Source organism: Hypanus sabinus, unplaced genomic scaffold (assembly GCF_030144855.1).
Source record: "Hypanus sabinus isolate sHypSab1 unplaced genomic scaffold, sHypSab1.hap1 scaffold_550, whole genome shotgun sequence".
In the NCBI taxonomy this organism is placed as follows: domain Eukaryota; kingdom Metazoa; phylum Chordata; class Chondrichthyes; order Myliobatiformes; family Dasyatidae; genus Hypanus; species Hypanus sabinus.
The window spans coordinates 67550-95413 of NW_026781411.1; the positions used below are offsets into that span (position 1 = coordinate 67550).

The window sequence follows — 27864 nt, forward strand, 5'->3', positions numbered from 1 at the left end:
TGCTTCCTTACATCGATCAACATCCATTGCTGCTGATTTTCCACACAGAAATAAATCAAAAGAGATTTCCCAAATGAAATCGATAATTAATCAATCCTCAAATTTGATGATATCCCAGATGCAGGCCCCATTTTGTTATGAACTGTAATGCTTCAGAAACATACCAGCAGCAACAGACTACTACTGGAGTCTGTTTATGATGTGAACCACAATCTTTATTAGTATCCAGTTATAAAATAGTAACTTAAGCAAGTTAAACAAAAGTTAACAGTGTTATGTATATATACGTGTGTAAATATAACTCCGAAACTATTGAGCTCAGGGGAAACAAGGCTTGGAGTCTTCAGATGGTAAAGTGTGAAAGTTCAGTTCATCCACAAAATAGGTGATGAGAGAGATATTTGTAATTCAGGGTAAATGTCGAGGGAAGGCAGTTATGTCGAACAGCAAGGGAGATGAGGCTGAGTACAGAGCTATGGTGGAAATCTTTGACACATGGTATGAGCAGAATCATCTGCAGCTTAATGTGAAAAAGACTAAGGAGCTGGTGGTGGACCTGAGGAGGGTTAAGGCACTGGTGACCCCTGTTTCCATCCAAGGGGTCAGTGTGGACATGGTGGAAGATTACAAATACCTGGGGATACAAACTGACAATAAACTGGACTGCTCAAAGAACACTCAGGCTGTTTACAAGAAGGGTCAGAGCCGTCTCTATTTCCTTAGGAGAGTGAGGTCCTTTGACATCTACCAGACGATGGTGAGGATGTTCTTCGAGGCTGTGGTGACCAGTGCTATCATGTTTGCTGTTGTGTGCTGGGGCAGCAGGCTGAGGGTAGCAGACGCCAACAGAATCAACAAACTCATTCGTAATACCAGTGATGTTCTGGGGGTGAAACTGGACTCTCTGACGGTGGCATTGTAAAAGAGAATGCTGTCCAAGTTGCATGCCATGTTGGACAATGACTCCCATCCGCTCCATAATGTACTGGTTAGGCACAGGAATACATTCAGCCAGAGATTCATTCCACCGAGATGTAACACTGAGCATCACAGGAAGTCATTCCTTCCTGTGGCCATCAAACTTTTCTAATCTTCCCTCGGAGTGTCAGACACCCTGAGCCAATAGGCTGGCCCTGGACTTATTTCCACTTGCAAAGATTAACTTATTATTATTTAATTATTGATGGTTTTATATTGCTATATTTCAACAATATTCTTGGTTGGTGCGGCTGTAACGAAACTCAATTTCCCTCAGGATCAATAAAGTACATCTGTCTGTCTGTCTGTCCTACAAGTTCCACAGTGTTAAAATGAGAGAACAGTAGCTGTAGATTTTATCTGTCATCTTTACAAATCCACATACGAATTATCACCGAAAGTGACTTGTCATGAGGGGCATCATCTTCAAATGAACAACCACATCACACCCAGGCAAGGGTTAACACATAAGTGGTCTCCACAGTCTATCCCAAATCAGATCCACTCCTATGGGTTAAATGAGGTGACAACCACACATTGGATGTACGGTGAATGGATAATTAACCCACCCTTGTGAGCAAAGGAAAGTTCCAAACAGTGACCCTTGGCCACTAGTTCCCTGGTTTCAATCCTTCCATTTTTCATCCCTCTCCGTCTGACTCTGAGTGTCTGTGTCCTCGGTTAAAACTAAACAAGCTGCAAGTCAGACTGATTCACCTTCTTAATCTCTCTTAAAATGACAGTCCATATCAACCGAAACCTAGGGATTCATAACAATGGCCACTCCCCACTATGAACTGACTTGTGTTCCAGTATTTGGGATGACTGAGTGAATCCTTTCCCACAGACCGAGCAGGTGAATGGCTTCTCCCCAGTGTGAACTTGCTGATGTCTCTGTAGGTTAGCTAACCGAGTGAATCTCTTCCCACAGTTTGAGCAAGTGAACGGCTTCTCCCCAGTGTGAACTCGCTGATGACTCTGTAGGTTGGATGAGTGAGCGAATCTCTTCCCACATTCTGAGCAGGTAAACGGCTTCTTCCCAATATGAACTCGATGATGTCTCTGTAGATTGGATGACTGAGTGAATCTCTTCCCACATTCTGAGCAGGTGAAAGGCTTCTCCCCAGTGTGAACTCGCTGATGTACCAGTAAGGTGTATGACTCAGTGAATCCCTTCCCACATTCTGAGCAGGTGAAAGGCCACTCCCCAGTGTGAACTTGCTGGTGTGTCAGTAGTTGAGATGACCGAGTGAATCCCTTCCCACACTCTGAGCAGGTGAATGGCCTCTCTCCAGTGTGAACTCGCTGATGACTAAGTAGGTTGGATGAGTGAGCGAATCTCTTCCCACATTCTGAGCAGGTGAACGGCTTCTCCCCAGTGTGAACTCGCTGATGACTCAGTAGATGGGATACCTGTCTGAATCCCTTCCCACATTCTGAGCAGGTGAACGGCTTCTCCCCAGTATGAACTCGCTGATGATTCTGTAAGGTGGATGACTCAGTGAATCTCTTCCCACAGACTGAGCAGGTGTACGGCTTCTCCCCAGTGTGAACTCGCTGATGTACCAGTAAGGTGGATGACCGAGTGAATCCCTTTCCACACTCTGAGCAGGTGAACAGCCTCTCCCCAGTGTGAACACGCTGGTGTGCCATTAGGTCAGATGACTGAGTGAATCCTTTCCCAGATATTCAGCAGATCACCAGCCTCTGCCCAGAGTGAACTGACTGGTGTGTCCACAGGTGGGAAGACTGACTGATTCCTTTCTCACACACAGAACAGGTGAATGGCCTTGCCCAGTGTGAATGTGCTGATGTACCTTCAATTGTGATAACCGAGTGAATCCATTCCCTCTATTTGAGCAGGTGAATAGACTTTCTCCTGTGTAAAATGAAGGGCATGCCAGTTGGTAAAATGACCGAGTGAATCCCTCCCCACAATCTGAGCAGGAAGGATGATCGATTGAATCCCTTGCTCCACTTCTTAAATATCTGGACAGAAACAACCAAACTGGTGTGCCATGTTTGAACTTCCTGGAGACAAATTCCTTCTTGTTTTTAACCTGTAAAAAGATTTACAAAATCCATCAATGGGTGCAGGACAACATTTCAGATGAGATTACTTGAGTTACCAAGGTTTGATCTGGTATCACACTGTTACAGTGAGGTACAACCCAAGTTGGACAGAGAAATCATCTCCTGACTGGGCAGAGTGCTGGTATCTGGAATGACCATCAATTCCCTGATGCTCTTCCTGTTTCTATAAGAATCGGGCATTTCTGGCATCTCCAATTTGTACCTTGGCTGAGTTGGACTCTTTCCATTGGTATTATTCCCTGTTCCTGCTGAGCTGCATGGGTGCCTGGCCCCACAGTAAGAAAAACTGTCTCACGTAATTAGTCTTTCTTGATGTGCATCTGGGATTTTCTTTTATGTATTATAAACTTAAAGTGCCACAGTTTTAATGTCATATAAAAAATTCCTGTTGAGGTGAATGGTTGGTCCGCACAGCTATTAAAAAGACAGAGTGAATTTTTGTAATATTTCACGTTCTTGTAGGAAAATTACAACACAGAAACATGCCCTTTGGGCCATCTAGTCTGTGCTGAACTATTTATACAGCCCACTCCCATACCATCCAGGTACCTACATGCACCTCTGAAATGTTGAAATCGAGCTCGCATGCACCACTTGAGCTGGCTGCTCATTCCACACCCGTATGACTGTCTGTGTGAATAAGTTTCCCCTCATGTTCCCCTTATCATTTCACTTTTCACCCTTAACCCATGGCCTCTGGTTGTAATCCCACCCCATCTCAGTGGTAAAAGCCAGCTTGCATTTACACTATCTATGCCCCTCTATCACAATCAAATCTCCCCTCAATCTCCTACAATTCAAGGAATAAAGTCCTGACCTGTTCAATCTTTCCTTATAACCCAAATACTCCAGACCTGGCAACATACTTGTGAATTTTCTCTGAACTCTTTCAAAGTCCTTACATCTTTCCTGTAGGTTGGTGACCAAAACTGCACTCAGTACTCCAAATTAGGCCTCACCAATGTCTTCTACATGTCAACATAACATCCATCTATTGTTGTCAGTACTTTTGTTCATGAAGGCCATTGGGCTAAAATCTTCCCTTCCGTCTCTATTTAACTGTGATACAACTTTCAGTGAATTAAGGACTTTCTTCTACAACAGGTCCCTTTCTTGTACAACACTCCTTCGTGCCCGACCAGTCACTGTGAAAGACCTCCATTGGTAGGTCAGACCAAAGTGCAACAACTCACACTGGTCTGCATTAAATTCCTTGTTCCATTTCTCAAACCATTTTGCCAGCTGGTCCAGATCGCACTGCAAGTTTAAATGCTTTTTTGGCATTGACTAGCTGGGCCAAAGAGCCTGTTTCTTCACTGAACTTCTCCGTGTTTCTATGGCAGAGAAGCTGGCCCAACTTGTTTGGAAGGGAAAGGGTAGGATTGACAATTAGGCAGCAGTGGCTGGAGTTTCTGCAGCAATTCAGGACCCGAGTGACTCCACAGAAGTGGAAGCATTAGAAAGACAGGAGGACACAACTGTGGCTAAAATGAGAAGCCAAAGACAACAGAAATGTCAAAGAGAGGGCAAACAAAAGAACAAAAACTATTCGGAAGCTTTGAGAAACCAAAAGAAGACAACAAAAAAATTCAGATGAGCTCAGTGCATGGAATCATGACTTCTAGTCATTAACGGGTCTCGGTAGCACCCAACAGTCTGAGGCATTTAGAGTAACAAAATATACAAGGCTTCAATTTACCTTTCAACTTTCATTTTGGCAGACACATACAAACTCTGCATCCTCAAAAATTCACATCTGAAGGCCTCCCACTTACAGGTACTCCTTTGCCAGGAGACAGCCTGTCCCAAACCACACGTCAGATCCTTTCTGATAGCATCAAAATTGACCTTTCTCCAATTTAGAATCTCAACCCGTGGTCCAGTCCTCTCTTTTTCCATATTTACTTTGAATCTCATGACATTATGATCACTAATTTCTGTCACCAGCCCTGATCATTCCCTAACAGGTTATTGCACACTTCTACATCAGGAATTCTACGTATTGATTAAGGGCACATTTGACAAACTCTACCTCATCTAGTCCTTTACAGTTTATGAGTCCCAGTCAATATATGGAAAGTTAAAATCACTTACTGAATCAACCTTTTTGTTTATTGGCATGGTCTGCAATCTCTCTACAAATTTGATCCTCTAAATCCCTCAGACTGTTGGCTGCAACCAAGTCCCAGTATTGGTTACAATATCTGAATTCCCTACCTGAGCTCATCTGGCTTTCCTACGACGCTTCTTGCATTGTGATAGAGACAGCTCAGCACATTCATCATACCAGGCTCAACCATCTAACTGCTGAATCTATCTATGATCTGAACATCTGACTGGTGTCAAGGAAACAAAACCTCCATCATTGTCACAAAAACAAAGGAGCTGATTGTGGACGACAGGAAGAATGGAGACAGGATAACCCCTATTGACATCAATGGATCTGGGGTTAAGAAGGTGAACAGCTTTAGGTTCCTCGGTATAAACATCACAAAGCACCTTACATTGTCTGTGCATACCGGCTGTGTTGTGAAAAGAGCACAGCAGTACCTCTGTCACCTCAGATAGTGGAAAAAGTTGGAGATGGGGACCAAAATTCTAAGGACTTTCTACAGGGACACAATTGAGAGCATCCTGACTGGCTGCATCTCTGCCTGGTATGGGAACTGTACTTTCCTTAATTGCAGGAAACTGCAGAGAGTGTTGCGGACAGCCCAGCACATCCGTAGTGGTGAACTTTACACTATTCAGTACATTTACACAGACAGATGTATAAAAAGGGCCCAAAGGATATCGGGGACCAATTTCACCACAACCACAAACTGTTCCTGCTGCCACCATCCAGGAAACGGTACCACAGCAAAAGGAGCAACAGGCTCTGGGTCATCATCTTCCACCAGGTCATTCAGACTGATTAATTCATGCTGATACAATTGCATTTCGATGTTATATTGACTGTCCTATGTACAAACAATCTATCATAAATTACCATAAATTGCACATTTCACATTTAGATGGAGACATAACATAAAGATTTCTACTGCTCATGTTTATGAAGTATGTATCTAATGAAGTCAATTCAACTTAATTCACCCTCTCCATTATCTGTTTGGTCATTCTGGCTCCCATTCCCGTAACAGCTTATTTTAACCACATCACCCGCTCCACCCTCACTAGCACTAGCATGCCTTACCACTTGGATATCAGTCCCCTCTTGTTCTGTTCCCCTAACTAATGAATCCCCTATCACCCCTTTGACCTTTTTCTGTCAGGTAATCCCCTTCACCACCAGTTTCTAAAGTGATCTACCTTTTGTTGTGTTTGATGGGCACAAGAGTACTCTGCAATGGCTATTTAACCTCATTCCCCTTCCTGACTCTCTCCCAGTTTTCTGTGTCCTGCACCTTGGGTGTAACTCACCATGTCATATCTATCACCACCTCCAACTCCCGGACGATCCAGAATTTATCCATTTCAGGTTCCATCTCCTTAACGTGCAGGGTGCACATCTGGTAGGTGAGGACATCAAGGACACTGGAGGTCTCACCACCTTCCCACCAATGACCCCTCTAATTTGTAATGACCAGTGTGCACTCAAATCCTGTACTGTGCACTTTTTTTACTCGGTGACATGTGCACAGTAAATATTATACAGAGAGGTAAATGTTTTCACAGCTAGCAAATCACTGTTGATAAGTACTTTGATCTCTCCTAGATTTGATTGAGTTCATCTGCACTCTCACACAACCTATGCAGCAGGCCTGTAATGAGTAATGAAGGATTTTCTCATCAAAGCTTTTGCATATTGTCCATATGTGGTTTGCTTGCTAAATTATGCTTTAAAAAGTCCGATTTGCAAATATTACTCCACTTCTTCCCACTTACAAATTCTCCAGCACCTCTTGCATTGCCACAATACACACAGGTAACACCAGTTTCTATATTGGGCATAAGATTTCCCCTGAACCCTCCTGAGGAATTGAGGGTATATAAAAAATTCATTTTGAACCTGTGTAACCTCTGGCTAAAAGAATAGTTGGGAGTGAATAGGAATTTTGAACTGAAGTGAACTCAGTCTTCAGCGTTTAGCTAAGACAGACTCATTACCAGTTCTCTGTGGCTTGCAGAGAGACACATTGAGAGCTGATCAGATTATACATTGTATCCTCGTTGTGAGTAAAGGGAGGAGGACTCACTGATAGGGACAGGAATGAACATCTGTTTGTAATTAAGTCAGGGCTTTGCAAAGGGAATAACTGAAAAGGACTGGACAGTCCATCCATCTATAATTAAAACCAAACTCTGTTATCTAAGTAATTAAGTTTTGCATCAACACACTTAGGGTGTGTGCCAGTTCAAATAACATCTTGCAATATTAATGTATGGGATGTACTATGTATAAATATATGGCTGTAACCCAAGTCATTCGACTTGTCAGAAGGTGGCAGTGCTCCCCTTTGACAACTGGGTCTCAAAACTCCTGCAGGCATTTGAATGCACAATAAACCATGGCGTCGATAAGAAGCTGGTCTCCTGAGTTTTATTCAGATTCAACTTTAACATTTGGCATCATGAACAGCATCACAAAATAGGGAGTGCCAAGCAGACGGGCTGAGTAAGCAGCTGGACCACTCTGGGGACTGCAGAGATCGAAAGGGAGCCCAATGGGTATTTGTCACTCACCGTTAGTTCCTTTGGACGTACGGTGCCTCACTCAAGGCTGATCACATACCTTGACAGGATCGGGAAAGAATTTGTTGGGAGATTTGTATAAGGTAGGCAAAATTTTACTAAGTGGCCAGGAGGCAGACATGCCAGGTAAATTCATCAATTAAGCAGGAGGTGCAGGCCGGGTAAATTTATCTCATTGTTAATTGAGCAGGAAGCTTTGTGCCCAATAAATTATATTGGTCAATTGGAGTCAATTGATACAAGTAGGCCAGCAGCAGCCCGATACAATTTGTATGAGAGTTCTTCAGACAAGGAAAAATATTTGTGAATATTGAGTGCAGTGCTGAATAAGAAATTGGAGAACAAAATGCGGCCATGGATGGGGGAGGGTGCAGGAGCCTGGGTTATTACCTCATGAGAACAAGCAGTAAATTTGATTTTTAAAAAGAACTGAGGAAAGAAGTGGAAATTGTTGAAAAGGGAATGGAAGGAAAAGGCAGATGTAAAGCGGAACTTTGCTGGCTATGCCACTGGTGGCATAGTGGCTTCAGCGTTGGACTTTGAGGCAAGAGGTCCCGAGTTCGAATCCAGCTGATTCCCTTGCACACTTTCATCTGTGCAGGGTTAGAGCTGGTGAACAAAACAACTCACCCAGCAGAAGGCAATGGCAAACTACTGCTGTAACTTGCCTTGTACATGATTTCCCAACACCACACAGTGGCGTTGAAGGAAATCCTTGGCTAACTGGAAAAAATTCCGTATGTGACATACCTTTAAAGTGGAACAGTATATTATCAGCAAGTTGGAGGAATAATGCATGTGATAAAGGGACAGAGTAGTGGTCACCAACCATATTAAGCCCAAGATCCCGTACCTTGGCCATAGTAAAATGCAAGATCAACCCAGATCAATTAGTTACACACATGCGCACCAGGGCAGAAAAGACCGGAAGTAAAGCCCCACAACCTGGAAGTAGCAATAATGTATAAACAATGGGGCACCCACCCTTTTTTTGCACCACAGAACGGTTTAATATTGACAATATTCTTGCGGACCGGCCGACGGGGGATGGGGTGGGTGGGGGTGTTAAACACGATGGGAATACAGCGATACTCGAAGCTGGTTCCTTATGTCCAGTCCATTCTGTAATTTACTTTTCATGGCTCTCGGCACTTAGCTTCTGTCCCGCGCTGCTCAAGTTTTCTCCGCTGAAAAAGCTCAACACATTTGCGATTAAGTGCAGGGTGCTTGGACTTGGGGTACCGAAGCAGTTTTGAGGGCTTCATTGCCTCATTGGACAGCCTCCTGCCGGCCCGCCGCCAGATGCCTTGGCTTGGTTTGGTTGTTCGTGGGTCGGGTGAGAGGACAATGTCAGGACCGGAGGTCCCTGTGCCGGGGCCGCGGCAGTCACAGTCCAGAGAGAGTGACCAGCCGAGCAAGGAGTGTGACAGGGCACGCGCCCACCCCCCCTTGTAGGACCTATCAGCCGACAAAAGTTTGTTTCAGTAGATCACAGCACGGTAGCTGGTCTGATACCTATGAAACGCTGAGCCCGAATTAGGTAGTCTGCGAACATTTTAGCACTGGATTCCCCACGAACATTCAGTGTGCTAAACAGGTTTAGAGGCAGCACTCCAGGCCAGTAGTGATGGCATTTCCCAGCGGCCGCCCGAGGCCAACCGGTGATCTCTGGCATGAGGGTGCCACTGCGGTTCAGCGACTGATGACCTCGCATGCACTCAAGTTCAACAGTGGGCTGACAGGGAACGAGGAAAGGTGCAGCTGACTCATGTTGTTTCCTCGCGGCCCAGTGGTTGGGGACACTGTGTAGTTACACGCATGTGGAAAGAATGGAACTAAAACCCCACAACCCGGAAACAATCTCTCAACAGTTTCTTTCTTCCTTTCTTTTTCCCGGGATCTACTGGTGAAGTCTCAAAGATAGACTAGTCGATCACAATCGACAGGTTGGCAATCACCAGTATAGAGGTAAGTACTGCAGAAGGAACACCAAAGGTTGGGAGACATTAAAAACAGAGCGTGAATGGGTGGATGGGCGCCGAAAACAACAGCAGGAGAAACACCGTACGCAAACCGAGGACAGCCTACATGGGAGAGAAAGGCAGGAACGTCAGTCTAAAGTTAGAACTGATAGGGAAACACGGGATCCCGAACCCGTGTCTGGCATATCGACCCTGTAGAGTTTTGTGGCCTGCTACAGCACTTTCTCAGGAGACCAAGCCTTTAATGATGGGAATCTGTCCCCCCAATTTAATGTCTTACTGCTTCAATGCTTACCAACTAAGTTAGCCCACATCATCAACAAATACTATGGATTGGCCAGACAATGACCAAAATCGAATGCAACGAGCTTTGACGTATCATTGGAACACGGCTTTCAAATGCCAATCAACCCCGAAGAGAACTAATATTACAGGTGAATGGAAACTGCCTCTGTCTGTCGATGGAGTAGCACTAATCCTGTGCTGCTCTTAGTTTTCTCTCCCGCTCACAGATTAAATTTTGAATTTCAAATTTTTAATTGCTGATTCTTGAAGGGGAGTGATATGTCTATGTCTATGAGAAGTGGGAAAAATCTGCATGAACCTACTGACAAAGGTAATGAAAAGGGAAAGACGCCGAAGGAAAGATCTGTTGAAATGCCATCATGGGCTGAAGATATTGTTTGGACACTGAAATCAATTCAAGATCAGAATAAGGCAATTAAAGATCAACTGGAAATGAATATAATGAAATGAACTTATTTCTGGGAAATCTTAAAGATATGGAAACTCAAGTTACTAATCATGAAGAGGAATTGAAGTCAACTAAGCAAAAACTGTCTGAAACTACAACCCGTTTGGAAAAATATCGTTAATAAGATTATTGATTTGCAAACTAAGTCTCGCAGAAACAACATATGAATCGTTGGATTGCAATATGCAGCTGAAAATGGAGACTTAATGATTTACTTTGCTAAGCTCTTTCATGATCTATTTCTGACTATTTCATCACAGCCACCTGCTATTGAAAGAGCACACAGGCTGTCCACTTCGAAATTTAAAGACTCAACCAGACCAAGATTTATTTTGGTTTGTTTTCATCACTTTAAAATTAAAGATCAAATAATGCGACAGGCAAGAAACAGAGTTTTCAGATTCAATGAGTCTGAGCTCCGTTTTTATGAAGATTATCCAAAAGAAGTAATGGAACAAAGAGCAAGATTTGCTTTGGTAATGAAACAAGCATATGATAAGAAACGATTTCCCTCTTTGAGTTACACGACAAGAATGAAAGTTTTTCCTCCTAATTCTTCCCCATGTACTTTCTTTGACCCAAAAGTCGAGCTGGATTTTGTCCAGGCTATACCTGTCACCATCACTAACGTTACTACCGAATGAACTATCTGTAAAGCTGTTTGATTATCTGTATATTACTCACACTACGAAAAGAAGATATATGAAGGCTATTTGAATATTTCATTGACAGATTAATAAAAGAAGAAAAGAAAACCTGCTCATCATTATATCCTATCTGATTTTTTTTGGAAAGAAGATTTACGGATCAAGTTTGACTGTTTAAATGGTTAATTACATATTTGACTGAGAAAAGTGGATAAAAGGATTTGTTCCCTTTATCTAATATTTGGTTTGATTTTTTGTTGTTTCTTAAATTACTAACTGGTAGTTTTTTTTTCTACCAACAGGGTTTCTTTTTATATATTTATCTGGGAGGGTTAAGTTACTATGATTTTACTAATTAATATTTTCATCAATTTAGTTCTGTTAAGTATACTATTAACTTTTTTAAATCTGTTTTATTATAGCGCCCTATAACTGAATTTAAAGTTTTCTTAGGGATTTAAAGCTAAACTTAAGATGGGGCTGGTTTTTCTCTCTAAGAGATTATATTATTTTGATTATTTTTCTGTTTAAAAAAATGATGGAATGTAAACACTCTCCTTTGTTGAGACTTTACTGTCTTTCTTGCAAGGTCATTTTATATATTTTATGTACTGGCTGGGGGGAGGCAGAGACGAGACCAACAGAGTGGCCCATGTCATTGCATCTATCTTAGCTCACTTGCTTTTTTTTCAGGCTTTTGGGAGGGCGGGTTGGTTTAGAGTTAGGAGTTTTTTCCCATTGGGTGGTTCCGGAGCATGCGTGTTTTCTATATGGCTTTATTCTTCATCACTGCCATCTTTGATAATCCCATAATGGTATGCGTTCTTCGCAAGTATAAAGTCAATTACAATAAAATTATAGTATGGCAGTTAAATGGATTAATGTAATAAGTTGGAATGTACGTGGTTGGAATCATCCTATTAAATGAAACAAAGACTTAAAATTATTAATCAATTCCAACCTGATATAATTTTTGTTCAGGAGACACATAGCAAGACAGGAGATCAAAATAGATTTTTTTGCTGGTGGAATGGAAAACAACTCCATGCTACCTCTCAGAGCAAAACTAAGGGTGTGTCTCTCTTTATTAAATCTAATATATTTACACAAGAGGAAATTGAATCAGATTCTAATGGTAGATTTTTAATAGTTAAAGGAGTGTTTGTAATAGAAAGGTTGTTTTGGTTAATTTGTATGGTCCTAATTTAGATGATCCTTCTTTTTTAAAAAGAATATTTGCTTTACTGCCAGATTTAAATGAGTATATGTTGTTAATGGGTGGGGATTTTAACTTTTGATTAAATCCTATGATTGATAAGAGCTCAACTAATCAACGACTTCCAAATCGTTTTGCATCAGTTATTAACTCTTTTTTGACTGATTTTGGGTTGATCGAATTATGGGGACATTTACACCCTGATAACAGAGAATATTCTTTTTCTTTCCATGTTTATAAAGTATATTCAAGGATTGATTATATTATAGTTAATCCCCGTCTTTTGCCTAATGTTAAAAACTGTGAATATGACGCTATTGCTATACCTGATCATACGACTTTGAGTTTGTCCTTTGAATTTGACAATGACATTTTTGGCCGTCCACCATGGCACATGTCTCAGACTTTATTGCAAAGCTCTGACGTTACCAGTTTTATCGAAAGCCACACAAAATAATTTCTTTCTTTTTGATGATATAGGAGGTATGTCTAAATTAATTATATTGGATACATTTAAAGCATTTTTATGTGGTCAGATTATTTCTTATTCAACTAAACTTAAAAAACAGGCTAAAGCAAAATTAGATAAAATTTCAAAACAAATTAAAGATTTAGATAATATCTATGTGACTTCCCCTAATATTGACATTTTAAAAAAGGGTGGAACTTCAATCATAATATAACCTATTATTAACGCATTCAATTGAGGGTTATCTACTTAAGTTAAAGAGCCAATTTTATATGTTTGGAGATAAAAATAATAAACTACTCGCATCTCAATTAAAATCAGCCGGAGCCAAGAGGCAAATTTTGAAAATTCGTAGAAAAGATGGTACCCTGGCTCGGCATTATGAAGAAATTACCAAGATTTTTCAAGACTTTTATACTGAAGTTTATAAATTTCAATGTCCAGTAGACTCTTCTGAAATGAATGTGTTTTTTTTTTTACGAACGATTGCTTTTCCTAAAATTTCTGTTCAGGATCAAAAAACTCTGGATGCCTAAATTACTGAATCCAAAATTCATAAAGCTATTTTCTCAATGCAGTCTGGTAAGGCCCTGGGACTTGCCGGTTATCCTGTAGAATTTTATAAAAAATTTGGAAAATTGCTTTCTCCAGATATGTTGATGTTTAAAGAATCTTTTGTGAAAATTGATTTACCCTCTAATTTTTATGAAGCTTCTATTTCTTTAATTCTCAAAAAGGATAAAGATCCTTCTGATTTTCCCTCATACAGACCTATTTCGTTGTTGAAAGTTGATGCTAAGATTCACTTAAAGATAATGGCCAATCGGTTGGAGAGTATTTTGAGTAAAATCATTCTTAAAGATCGAACAGGCTTTATAAAGGGTCATTATTCTTTCTCAAATGTTCGGATATTATTTAACATTATATATTCACCTTCTTCTAAAACTCCACAATGCCTTATATCTTTGGATGCTGAAAAAGCATTTGATCGAATTGAATGGAAATATTTATTTAACGCTTTAGAAAAATTTGGTTTTGGTATTAATTTTAATAATTGGATTAAAATGATATATAAAGCTCCAATTGCTTTTTCAGTTATCACGGGGGACAAGCCAAGGTTGTCCATTAAGTCCTTTGTTATTTAACTTAAGATTAGAGCCCCTTGCTATTGCTCTTTGTGAAGCCGAAAATATTCATGAGATTCTTGTGAATGAGACCATGCACACGATCTCTCTTTACACTGATGATTTATTGATATATATATATCCAAGCCTGAATAATCTACTCCTGCTTTGGTAAAATTATATGACTAATTTGGAGACGTTTCAGGATATAAAATAAATTTTAGTAGGTGAATTCCGTTAAATGAATCTGTCTCTATATATGATAATATTCCTTTTAACGTTATGGATTCTTTTAGATATTTAGGTGCTATAATTACTAAAAATATCAGGATCTTTAAAAAGCCAATTTCCCTCCTTTAGTGGACTTTTTCAGATTTGTTTTTACAAGACTGTTTAATGTCTTTTTCACAGTTAATTGACAAATATGTTATCTCTAATTCACATTTTTTCAGATATTTGCAGGCTGGGAATTTTTAACGTGATTTTTTACCAATTTACCCCTCAGCCTGCTCTTTAAATTTAGCTTATGCTATTTTTCAGTTTAGACCTTTTCAAAAACAATTAATAGCAATTGTTTATAAACAGTTAATGAATGCTCGCATGTCGCCAAATGATAGGGTTCAATGCACCTGGGAAGTACAACTTCAACATTCACTTTCAGATGATCAGTGGAGTAAAATTTATTATTTAGTCAATAATTCACCTATCTGTTAATGCCATATCTTAATTCAGTTTAAAATAGTACACAGGGCCAAATGTCCAAAGATAAATTGGCGCACATTTTTTCTAATATAAGCCCTATTTGTGACAGATGTACTGAAGAAGTAGCTACTCTAACATATGTTTTGGACATGTGTAAGTTTAAACAATTTCTGGAGGGATGTGTTTGGAAAATTATCTAAGGTTATAGATGTGGATGTTCAACCTAATTCACTTACAGCAATTTTTGGGATTATTCCAGAAGAAGCAAGCAAAATGGCTGCTTCCGCCCAACAAAATGTTTATATTTATTTCAGAATATTCCAGTTTTTGTTACTAAGAATTTTTTTGATCGGATTGATTCTATTATTCTATCTTTTATTTGGGATAATAAAAGACCAAGATTTAGTAAACGTCATTTGCAAAAGTTGAAAAAGGATGATGGTCTCACTTTGCCTAATCTATGAATGTATTATTGGGCTGTTAACCTGCGTTGTATGTCCTTTTGGTTTTATTGGGTTGATAGGAATGATCAGCCAATCTGGGTAGACCAGGAACTGAGAGCTGTGAAACAGTTTTATTTAACTTCGTTAGTAGGAGTTACTCTACCTATACAATTAGCTAAAGTTGCTAATATAAACCTATATCCTGTGGTTAAGCACTCTTTACAAATTTGGATCGAGTTCCGCAATTTTTTTATCTTAAAAAAGTTAAACTTTGTAGTATAATTTATCGTAATTACTTTTTAAACCTTCTTGGAGTGTTCCAATTTTTTTTTCTTTGGAAAAATAAAGGTATTAATTATTTTTTGGATTTATTTAAAGAAGGCAGATTGATGTCTTTTGAACAATTTGTCAATAAGTATTCTCTCTTATATTCACATTTTTTACAATATCTTCAAGTTAGACATTTTTAACAAAATATTTAAGTAATCTTCCTTACATATTGGAGGCTGATTTGTTAGATACTATTATGAATATGAACCCCTTGTTGAAAGGTTCTATTGGAAGAATTTATAATTTATTATTACAAAGGGATAAGCGTCCTTTACTTCAGATTAAACGGGACTGGGAGAAGGAACTCAATTTCTCTTTTATATGGAAGGATTGGACACGGATTCTGAAGCTGGTTAACTCTTCTTCGATCTGTACTTGGCATTCACTGATTCAATTTAAAATTGTACATCGTTACCATTTGATGAAGGAGAGACTTCCAAAAATATTTCCCAATGTTGACAAGTATTGTGATAGATGTAAAAATGAGATAGCCACACTGACACATAAGTTCTGGTCATGTTCAATATTAAATCAGTTTTGGAAGTCAGTCTTTTCGACAATTTCTAAAGCACTCAGAATCTAATAACCTAATAAATTGACTATGCTTTTTGGAATAATTCCTCAAAATATCCATTGTATTTCTGTGTCTCACCAACATGTTTGTTACATTGATAGCTAGGAGGGCCACCTTGCTGAAATGGAAGGGTATATCAGCTCCTACTTTGTCACAATGGTTCTCTCAGGTGATGCTGCGTCTTGGAGAAAATTAGAAGTTGAACCTTTGTACCTTTAATTGATTTTGAGAAGAGATGGGGCTCATCTGCTCGTTATTATCATTTCAGTTAACTCCACGATCTAAATGTAATTTTTTTTTGATATACCTTTTCTTTCTTTTTGGTGGTTTGATTTTTATTTTTGGAAGCTTATTTTATGACGCATGGCACCGGGGTTGTACCTCCAATGGGTTTCTTTTTAATTCACAAATTTTTCAATCCTTAAGATAATTTTTATGAGACATTGTAAGTGTTGTTACTTTGATGCACTTGTGCTATTTTTAAATAATAATAATAAAAAGATATGAAAAGAATATTAAAGGTGAATATGTTCAGTGGGAAGAAGGATATGAGTGGGCTACATCTAGGGATCAGAAATGGGAACAGAAACCGACCAAGAGACAGGTGGGGACAACAACCCGTTTAGAAATTGACAAGCAAGGATGCTTCCTACCATCAGTACCATCCCTCAGGAAGAGCCCAGTGTAATATTGACAGTTGCTGCTATTCCAGTTCCGTTCATGATTAAGATAGGGGCAACTACAACCACTCTCAATTGGGAAATAGTATCGGAAAAGGGATTGCAGTTATCAGACACAACATTCACTCTGTCTGGGTTTGAAGGCATGGAATGTATGTATTCACATAACCAGCCACTGGAGGTGGAATTCCACGGGAACCAGTGTGTGGTTTCATTTACAGTCAGCACCCCGCAGTCGGGGGTGTAATCCAGCAGGGTAAGACTTGCTCTGTCTGTTGGAAGTCGAGATTCTCTGCACAGGCAATAGTGTGACCCTGTGACAGGTGAACAACTGACAGCTTCCCCAATTTCCGACCCCCCTTGTTGTGGGCACCTAATCCGGACTCCACTGCATTTGAACCCCTTCTGCCAGCGGTCGACCCCTACGTGACTCTGTGCTGTGACCCTACGGGGTGCTCATCTGAGGAAAGCCAATGTTATGCACCCCTCGAGGGACAGAAGTTCCCGGTCATGGTGATTGGAGAGGTTAAAGGAAAAGTGGGCAGTGCATTACTGGCCAAATTTCCGGATTTCCTTTGGTGACAGACAGAACTGGTGGTTCCCCATACCACTGTTAGTGTTTGCCCTGGGTTCAAGCCAAAGAGCCCAGAGTTCATTGCCTACAGCCTGAGGAAACAAGCCTCCAGCACCGAGGGAGACTGGCAAGACTTGGCTGCGGTCCAACTCCGATACTGGAAGGAGTCTGAGGTGAAGGCGGAACATCTGGTGAGACACAATTTTAATATTGATCGATCCCAAGATGCTGTACCACATCTCTGAGCAAATTCAGGCCATGAAGTCGGTCGCACCAACTGTCCCCCTGTCCAGGTCACTGTGAAGGAAGGACAGACATTCCCATCCACTCTGCAATATCCCCCTCTAGCCCAAAGCAATTTTATGAGGATGGAAACTCTTTTGTGGATCCAGCAGGGAAACGATATTCTGGCTATGCGATAGTGACAGACAGTGAAATTGTTCAGCAAGCTTCTTTTGAAGGATCTGACTCTGCCCAGAAGGCTGAGCTGTTTGCTCTGACTCGTGCCTGTATCCCAGCAACAGACAACAGTGGGAACGTTTACACAGACTCCCGTTATGCATTTGGAATTGTACATGACTATGGGGCTCTCTGGGAACATGGGTATTCCTGACTTCCTCTGGCCACCCCATTAGTAATGCCACCTTTGTAAACAACTTACTCACCGCTCTACAGCTACCTCGAGTTTTGGCTATTACGAAATGTGCGGCCCACACACGCATGTCCGACTGTGTCACTAAACACAATGCTCTAGCAGATCAGACAGTGAAAAGTGCGGCACAATCCTCAGTAGTTGCAGCCTCCTCGGGTTCCCGTCAAGCAACCCTCCATGACTCAAGCAGAACGGGTTTGCCGGACATGAGGGAGGTACGTAATTTTCAGGGGGATGCCTCTGAGGAAGAGCGCAAACTGTGGTTCCAGATGGGGGTGCCAGAAAGACCCTGATCTAGCTTTATGGATTACCCCAGCGGGACAGGTATGTGTTCCAGTTTTTACCAATATTGGCTGATTATATACATGATTTAACACCCCTGGGAAAGGAGGGAATGGTAGGTAACCTGCACCCTGCACAGCGGGTACGAGTCCCTTGACAGGTGGACCTTTTTCTGTCTACAATTTGATTTTATTGAATTGCCAATGGCCCACACTTTGTGGGAAAGTAAACAAAGGGGTACGTAATGAACTAGCTATCCAGCAACAATTCCACTGTGTGCACCACCCACGGGCCGCTGGCAGAGTGGAGAGAGCCGATGGCACTCTGAAGAGTAAATTGGCCAAACTAACGGTGGAGGCTGGACTCACTTGGTTGAAGGTCCGACCATTAGCCCTATTCCACAAAGGTTACCCCATAGGGGAAAGCGGGCCTGTCACCAGTTTAAAACATTCAGGGTTGGCCCATGAGGATATCCTGGGGACCAAGACCTTGTGCACCATTGCTCCCAGAAAGCCTACCAGCAAAATTAGATATTGGAAGAGATGGGGAAATAAATATGCCAACTAACCAAAATTTTCCAAGCGTTACATTCACAGGTATGACAGGCTTACAAGGATGAGAACTACCCTGCAGAGAGGAGTGACTATCCCACCATAGAACCTGGGAATTTATCCTGATCAGGAACTGGGATAGAGGGAAAGTTGGACCTTGGTGGAGAGGACCATATGAAGTGTTACTGACCACTCCGACGGCTGTGAAACTGAAGGGGCAATACATTGAACAGACTGCAAAGATGTTACTGAAGGAACTAAGTAGAAGGACTCTCTCGGATTAAAGGAAATTGTATTGGTTGATAGCGGAGAGTGATGAACCTCTAGGTTTCTTGCCGTGGATTGTCATTTTAAGAGATAGTGCCTGAGTGACGTCAGCTTTCTCGGGGAGGGAGGGGAGAGAGAGAGGGGGGAGGGGGAGAGGGGGGGAGAGAGGGGGGAGAGGGAGGGGGGAGAGGGAGGGGGAGGGGGAGAGGGAGGGGGGAGAGGGAGGGGGAGGGGGAGAGGGAGGGGGGAGAGGGAGGGGGAGAGGGAGAGGGAGAGGGAGAGGGAGAGGGAGAGGGAGAGGGAGAGGGAGAGGGAGAGGGAGAGGGCGAGGGAGAGGGAGAGGGAGAGGGAGAGGGAGAGGGAGAGGGAGAGGGAGAGGGAGAGGGAGAGGGAGAGGGAGAGGGAGAGGGAGAGGGAGAGGGAGAGGGAGAGAGAGAGGGAGAGAGAGAGAGAGAGAGAGAGAGAGAGAGAGAGAGAGAGAGAGAGAGAGAGAAAACGAACGTGTGCTGGAAATATTTGACCACACAGCGTGTTTACACTTCCCAGTTTGTTTCATTGAATCAAGGATTATTCATCCATTGTATACCGAATGTGGGATTGTCACTTTGTTTGATCCAGTGGAGTGGATCTGTTGGTTTGGGAGTATCCTGTGAGGACCACTTGTGCTAACCCTTGCCTGGTTGTGGTAATTCACTTGAAGAGGTACCCCTGTGACCAATCACTGTTGGTGATAATTCGTATAATCCAAATGGGCATTTGTTGGATTATTTCGAGGCTACCACTTCTGTTAACCCTTAGCTGGATTCGGGTGTGTTATGTGTGTAAAGGGGGTTTCTTCTTTTTTCTTTGTTACTGTTGGGAAAGGGTTTCTTTTTGTTAACTAGCAGGAATGCTAATTTACTGATAACGAGAATGGTATTCCTTTGTAAACCAAATGGGGATTAATGTTCTTTCTTCTGAGTCTGTAAGCTTTTGTTGACGGGCTTTTGGGCAGATCGGCGCGAGGGGGTTCGAGAGAGAGGACGCAATGCTCTAAGCTGGGCGAGGATCGGACCCCAAAGGGGGGTCCAAGGCCGGGAGATTCTCCAAGGAGGGTGGGGGATGAAGCTAGATGTGCTTGGTTGACCACTCGGAGGGTCCTGAGCTGTTTGGAGAGTCGAGGAGTTCGGAGGGTCCTGAGCTGTTTGGAGAGTCGAGGAGTTCGGAGGGGATAGAATGGTGGCCAGAAGACTTCAGAAATTGAGCTCCAACGGTTGTGCACGAAGTGGTTTGGAATTTGATAAGTTTGGCGCCTTTTCTTTAATTTTCTCTTCATATATACTGTATCGTTATTAATCACTTAGTTATAGTAACCTTTATAAATTGTACTCATTTAATCGCATATGGTGTACTGTCTGTTTGTGGGCGAGGCGGGGACATCACACAGCATCCACACCAGCTGATTACCCAGTTTGGCAGGGCCGAAGTCTGCTCCCCCTAGACAAGAACGAGCTGAGCGAGCCTGAGGCGACCCAGGGTGTTACATTGTGGGGGCTCGTCCGGGATTGATTTCTGTGGAGGCTGTGTGATCACCCTATTTAAATTGTGTCTGTGGCAAAGAGCTGGTGTGCCTTTGTGGGTGTGCGATTGCTGGTTATCGCTGCGTGTGTGTTGTGTGGGGTGGCTGCTGTTGGTAGCAATTGTCGTTGTTCGAGTTCCGACTAGTGCTGACGAAATGGTGGTGGGACCATGGGTTGTCCGTACTGTTTGGAGATTGAGGAGTGACAGGTTGGGATGTTTCTGCAGTGGTGTGCTCCGCCCGGTTATTGGAATAATGTCCAGCCCTAAAGGGGCGGAGGCGTGGGTGGAGCGGACCTCTCAGTTGTTGGGTGAGTGGCAGTGCTTGGCTGAGGAAAAGCGACAGGGACGGGTTGAAAGTTTGAGTAGGCAGCCTGGTGACTTTGTTAGAACTGTCAGGCGCAATTACCTCGAAGTGACCACTGCCAGTTCTGGGAAAGTGTGGGAAAATGCGTGTGGTTCGACTGGAAGTCAAATGCCGCAGCTGGGGGGCTTATTATATCTGTGGCAGGAGATTGGTGGGAAGTTTTTAGGGTATCCCTTTTTGCCTAGGGGGGCAGAGAAATTGCTTGCGGTGCCAAGGGGATCTGTCAAGGGGATCAGTTGTTCCGTTGATTCGAGAGGTGTCGGGAAACTGAGAGGAGGCCCAGTGGGGGAACGGCTTGGGGTCTCTGGGGGGCACGTTCCCAGCAATGTACCAAGGAACTCCCGAAAGGAACAGACCCTATTCCTGAAGGCTTAGAGGGGCCATGCGCACAGGTGTTGTTACGGATGGATGGAAGTCAAGTTAAAGCCATCCTCGGCACCGGGGCACTGGTTAAGTTGCTGTACAGTTTGTTTCATAACCGTTATTGGAAACATTTAACCTTGACAACATTGAGGACACTGGAGATTCGGGGTACCAGTGCCGGTGATTATCCAGACGACAGTTGTTGGTCAGTGAAAATGGAGTTCTTAGAGGCAAATGTGGAGGAGACTGAGGTTCATGAATCATTAATGCTGATGTGTCCGGACCCTGTTGAGACGGGCAGTGTTTCTGTTCTAGAGAGAACCAATATCCTGCTGGTGTGCTTGGGGGCCTGCCTGGAGGAGGTGGGTGAGCGTTGTTTGGAGGCATTGTCGATGCACCCAGAGTTTCGAGCTGCTTGTGTGGACGTGTGTAGCAGCATTGGGCTGATTCCCAATTCAAACAAGAGCCAGTGGTGGTATGGCCTGGGGGGACGTAGCTGATGGTGAGACCCTCTTAGTGGACGCTGCGAAATACCACGAGGGAGCGGAGTTGACTGCTGAAGACACTTCGGAGAGAGAGAGGTTGCGGCGACTGGCCCCTGAAGCCGTGGAAGACGTAGCGTGTGTGTGGATTATATTGCGTTGAAGAGGCGCACTGTCAGTGACCAGAATATGGCCCTGAGGGCTGGAGAGGCGATGGCCTGTCTGAGTGGTGCGAAATGGTTTAAGGTGCTGGATCTGAGGAGTGGATGTTGCCAGATCCTGATGAGTGGGGCCAACAAGGAGAAGACGGCCGTTATAAATTCCCTAGGAGTCTTCGGGTCCAAAAAGATGCCACAGGGCATATCTGGAGCCCTTGCAACCTTCCTGCGGGGCAGGTGGAAGACCATAGGGGACGTGGAGGCGTTTGGAGTTTTGGTGTGTGTGGATGATCTCTTGGTGTTTGGATTTGCCTCAGGAGAATATGAAGTGAGGTCGTTGCAGGAGCAGCTGAGAACTACCGAGTTAAAGTGTTTTCGGGACACGTGCGAAGGTCGCAGCTCGTGAGTTACTGTCTCTAGGGAATCAAGTTTGAAATGAAGATGGAGAGACTGGAGAAAGTGATCTGGAACCTTTCGGAAGACTTACAAGTTGGAGAGAATGAAGAAAGTTGTCTGGCTGAGGGTAATAGCAAACTGAGAACCCGGAGAGGGGAGTTTGCGGAGGTGAAGAAATTACAGACGAATCTCAGAAGAGAGAAGCGGAAGCTTGAAGGGAACCTGAAGATGACTGTCGACAGTTCAAATGAAGTGCAAAATCTGAAAGTTGATCTGGAAGAAGTCATGAGGAAGAAAAAGCTGGAGAGAAGTGCAGTGAATACTGAACAGGAGGCTGAAGAGACTGCGGGAGCAGTGCAGGCCACGTGTTTCCGTTTGGAGAAGATCAAACAGCAGCTACCGATCAGAGGAATGAGGAAGAATACAGATTCGATGGATGATGTGCTGGATGTGTGGTACATGCTGCCTTTTGCTGACTTTCCCTCGATTGAGGAAGAGACCTTTGGCCCTTCTCCCATTGAGTCAGGTGTAGCGGGGAGGATTAGCTGTGTGCAGTGTGGGGCATAAGTGAGAGGTTGAGAGAGGAGTTAGTAGTGGGCCCAAGGTATTCCCAGTTGTGTCCGAGCCTGAAGGGTTTAGGTGAGGGGGTACGGAGGCCTCAGAAGGGTTATGGAACTCCCAGATAGTTGGCCTAAGTAGCGCCTGAGGAACAGGGCGTGAGGGTTACTGTGTGGGGAGGAGATGTCACTGTTTGTGCTTGGGTTATGGTGTGTTGGCAGGAAAGGTGGCGAGTTATTTAGTAGTCATGAGGACATGACTTTTATTTGGTGGAGGGAGAGTGTAAAGGGGGTTTCTTCTTTTTTCTTTGTTACTGTTGGGAAAGGGTTTCTTTTTGTTAACTAGCAGGAATGCTAATTTACTGATAACGAGAATGGTATTCCTTTGTAAACCAAATGGGGATTAATGTTCTTTCTTCTGAGTCTGTAAGCTTTTGTTGACGGGCGTTTGGGCAGATCGGCGCGAGGGGGTCGAGAGAGAGGTCGCAATGCTCTAAGCTGGGTGAGGATCGGACCTCAAAGGGGGGTCCGAGGCCGGGAGATTCTCCAAGGAGGGTGGGGGATGAAGCTAGATGTGCTTGGTTGACCACTCGGATGGTCCTGAGCTGTTTGGAGAGTCGAGGAGTTCGGAGGGGATCGAATGGTGGCCAGAAGACTTCAGAAATTGAGCTCCAACGGCTGTGCACGAAGTGGTTTGGACTTTGATAAGTTTGGCGCCTTTTCTTCAATTTTCTCTTCATATATACTGTATCGTTATTAATCACTTAGTTATAGTAACCTTTATAAATTGTACTCATTTAATCGCATATGGTGTACTGTCTGTTTGTGGGCGAGGCGGGGACATCACACAGCATCCACACCAGCTGATTACCTAGTTTGGCGGGGCCGAAGGCTGCTCCCCCTAGACAAGAACGAGCTGAGCGAGCCTGAGGCGACCCAGGGTGTTACATGTGGTAAACACTTGTGAGAAGGGATATTCTGTGGAAATCACTGTCGGTAATAATTTGTGTGTTGGATCTGGATTGGGAGTACCTTGCAGAATCTACCTGTGCGTTAACCCTTGCTTGGATGGTCATACCCTTTGAAGACTTATCCCTGTGATAAGCTAATTTTGGTGATATTTCGTATGTGGATTTAGAACAACAATGGATAAGACCTACAGCGACATTATCCTGTTTTACCACTGTGAAATTTGTGGAATTCAATGTAGTTGCCTTCTCTCGACATTCACCTTGGATTAAAAATATCTCTCTCGTCATTTATTCCATGGCTTAACTGAACTTTTATGCTTCACCATCTCAAGACTTTGAGCTTGGTATTCCCTGAGCTCAGTGGTTTGGGAGATATATTTACACATATGTGTACTCATAACACCTTTAACTTTAGATTATTTTGCTTAAGTTGTTATACAAGTAGATACTAATAAAGACAGCGCTTTTAACATCAAAACTAGACTCCAGGTGTTGTCTATAGCTGCTGGTTCATTTAAACCATTACGGGTGCGTAACAGTGGTGTTTGTGTTTATGTCTTTGAGAGGACTCACCCCAGCATCCAGTTAAGATTTTTTTGTCTCTGTCACACTTATGCCAAATGGGTAGAACTAGGGGCCCCGACATTCACAGTGTATTGACAGATGTATCTCAGGCCCCCACCAAACAGAACTTCCTACACTGGGAAACATGCTTCCTGGCCATAACTGCAGGTGCCCAGCAGTGGAAAGGAATAACTGAGACCGAGCGATCTTTGATGATAGTTTTTCTTTCCTATGGAGTAGCCGGGAATTCATGAGAGATAATAAATTTGGCTACAGCACTTGAGGAGCTGGCCACAACACTGCAGGGGCCCTGACAGAAACACAGGCCCAAGTAACAGAAATACCCACTGAAAAGATTGCAATCTGGCAAACAGTCGTACAGAATCTTACGGCTTTAGATTTTATCCCAGCTGAGAAGGGGGAACCTGTGCTATTATTGACACAGAATGCTGCACCTTTATCCCTGATGTGTCTAATGACACTACATCTCTCTCCGAGCACACTGCCTAGGAGATTGACAGCATCAAGAAAGTAGGGCAGGATTTACACGGGTTCACGGAAGGGTCGAAATGGTGATCTTCAAAGGCCTGTTTGTAATATGTGGGGCATGATATTGCATTATGTCCTAATAGTTGTACATATCATTGTTATAGTTACTGTTGAATGCAGTTTTTCTCACTGAGAAGTCAAAGCTGTACTTGGTTGCTTTCTCTGTAAAAAATTACTGTTTTGTTGCTCATGTAATGATCAAAAAGGAGGGATGATGAAGTATGGTTTAACACTTCATTAAAAAGTAGCAGCCTGTTTTTCTGAAAGAAACTGCTGATGATCAATAGATGTACTAAGCCATGCTGAGCCATATTTCTTCTTCAGGGTAGCTAGCTACGGTTTCAGGATGCTTATCTCCTTGTGTGTTCATGTGCAGAGATAGGACAGCGTCAGTCTGTTCTGCGTGTGTAAGCCATTATGACTATTTTGTAATTTGTCTTTAGGGGCTCCAGCCTGTCATGTAGTAAATAACTTTGGTTCCAGCCTGTCTTGTGTGCGGAGTATCTGGATGGATATATCTGTGGTGAAGGGGAATTGTTAGTCAGTTAGTGGATTGGGTGGGAATTCCTGTTGGAGTGGCTAACTGAGTAAGCCCCGGGTACTTAGAATAAAGAGTTTGTACTAATACAGTCTCTGAGTGACTCTCTCCGGATTTGACTTCCACAGAATGGGATTGGTTTCAAACGGCTGGGCTGCTGGAAGAACAGTACCAGACCTGCAATGATTGCAACTGGGTCTGACAGAGGCATAATTGGTTCTTCAGTCTCACTCCAGCTGTTTCCTACCTTCTCTTGTACAGGTATGTAATGTCTAAAGGACCAGTGTTTGAATGAATGAGACTCACACAACTTTCTCCTGACCGAATCACTGGAATCTCAGAGTCAGATGGGTCCTCTCCAGTTGATGCTCTCAATCCTCGGGCTGGTTCACATGTTGCTGTTCCCTTGTCTTCAGTCGTGGGTTTTCTTCCAATAAATCTCTCACTGCAGGTCTAACGTTAACATGAAAGATAATGAAGCACATTAACAATAAAAAGCAGAACCAAACATTTCTGCTTAATGTTACTAAGAACAAAACTCACTGAAATTTAAACGTTGAAGGCAGATATACTGATCTCAGTGAAGAATCTTTTATTGTCCCTCACATGATACAAAAGAATATGGGATAAAAAGGAGCCATCATTCAGTCATGGTAAGACATAAGGTACAGAATTAGGTGATTTGATCCATCTGGTCTGTCCCACCATTTAACCATGGCTGATTTTTATTCCAACACCATATTCCTGCCTTCCTCCTGTAACCCTGAAGCCACTTAGCAATCATGAATATATTAATCTCTGTCATAAATATACCCAAATCGCAGCCTCAACCAACCTCTGTGGAAACAAATTCCACACTTCGGACACCTAATGGCAAAAAAAAATTCGCAACTGAATTTTAACGAGAAGCATCTTTATTTTGAGACTGTGCTGTCAGATCACAGACTCTCCGTCTAATGGAAACATCCTCTCCATGTCCACTGTATCCAGGCTGTTCAGCATTCGGTAGGTTTACTTAACCAAAGCTCGCCTCCACAAACCCCACCGTCCCTCTGAACTCCATCCAGCACAGGTCCAGAACCATCAAATGCTCCTCATACATAAATCCGATCATTCCTGAGATTATTCATGTGAACCTCATTAGCAACAACTGTACTGAACACATTTCCAGCAATAACAGACAAACTGGTTCCAGGATAATTGACAGGGAAAAGTTGTGCTTTCTTTACTGTTCTACTATCACAGATCGAGTCATTTCCATTTCCAGGTTAAATGTAATAAAAAGAAAGTGGAATTACCAGAAACACTCAGCAGGTAAGGAACAGCTGCGGGGAGGGGAACAAACTTTACAATTCAGGTTAATGACGTTTCGTCAGAATGACTTCAAACATTTAGTTTTTAGTGCAACTTGAGATTCTGCCTGATTTCCACCGAGTGACAAACTGGTGACAGTGAGGGGTCCCCTCACACAGTTTGAACACCAGACTCACGGGTCTATTTCTACTGTTGTAAACACGGAAAAGCCGGTCCAGAGACGTCAGAACACACCGCAGCTACTGAATTAATTATACAAAAATGACAAAGATTGAAGAAACAACAAGCACTTTGTTATATATACTTTGATCCTCACCAAATTTTTATCAACACACTATAGAGAATTTCCCATCCGGACACTTCACGCTTTGCATGGTAACTGCGAGGATCTGCACAGTCCTTTGGATCCAGATCAGTCCTCGGTAAAGCAGGCAGTGAAATCAAAGATTCCCACAACCTGGGACGTTCACCTTTCTCACCCAGCACAGTCCGGGAGAACACACAACAGCCAGAAAGCTCCAGGACAAACGCGAGGAGCCTCTGGAAGCGGGGCGAGTTCGGGAAGTTAATGGGACTCGGTGGGCAAAATCACACCACGTGACCTTGCATCACAAAGCGGAGGGCGGGGCGAATCTGCGGCACACAGTCTCACGTGACCTGTCGGCGGGACTTCCATTTAAATTCTGCAGAAACAGACAGCCTGGGCTCCTGGTTTGGATCGTTCAATGCAGATTAAGTGGAGTTGACACATTTCTGACGAGCCCAGATAGTTGGGAAACAAATGAATTCCTGGCCCTCAGTTCGGGGCTCACGGCCAACATCGGATCTCCCCGCTCGGGATCGGTCTCAATACTCACCGATGGGAAAGTGATATCTTCGGCCCGCAGACAGTGATCCCGACGGAAGAGACGAAAGTCTTTCCCGATAACACAGCCGACCTACTTCAGCTCTGAGCGGAGAAGATAACACCGTCCAGCCGGAGACTGTGAACATGCGCGAAGAGATTGTTACATCATCGGGAGGCGGGGCCTCTGAAA

The 27864-nt window shown here is 43.1% G+C and overlaps 1 protein-coding gene across 2 annotated transcripts; it reads right to left on the minus strand.

The window, feature by feature from the left end:
* Positions 1–1736: 1736 nt before the first annotated feature.
* On the minus strand, positions 1737–27839 carry LOC132389372 (gastrula zinc finger protein XlCGF8.2DB-like). Of its 2 annotated transcripts, none has more exons than XM_059961889.1 (3): positions 27685–27839; positions 25820–25966; positions 1737–3038 (listed from the first exon to the last, which is right to left on the minus strand). In XM_059961889.1, the coding sequence occupies exon 3, from the start codon at positions 2629–2631 to the stop codon at positions 1747–1749; it is 885 nt and encodes a 294-aa protein (XP_059817872.1). In that variant the 5' UTR covers positions 2632–3038; positions 25820–25966; positions 27685–27839; the 3' UTR covers positions 1737–1746. The 2 variants fall into 2 exon arrangements, with proteins under 2 accessions (XP_059817872.1, XP_059817873.1); XM_059961890.1 differs by having other exon boundaries at positions 27144–27839.
* Between the last annotated feature and the right edge of the window lie 25 nt (positions 27840–27864).

Excerpts from the sequence above, each read along its gene's own strand:
- LOC132389372 (XM_059961889.1), bottom strand. The coding sequence starts at position 2,631 with ATGGCACACCAGCGTGTTCACACTGGGGAGAGGCTGTTCACCTGCTCA.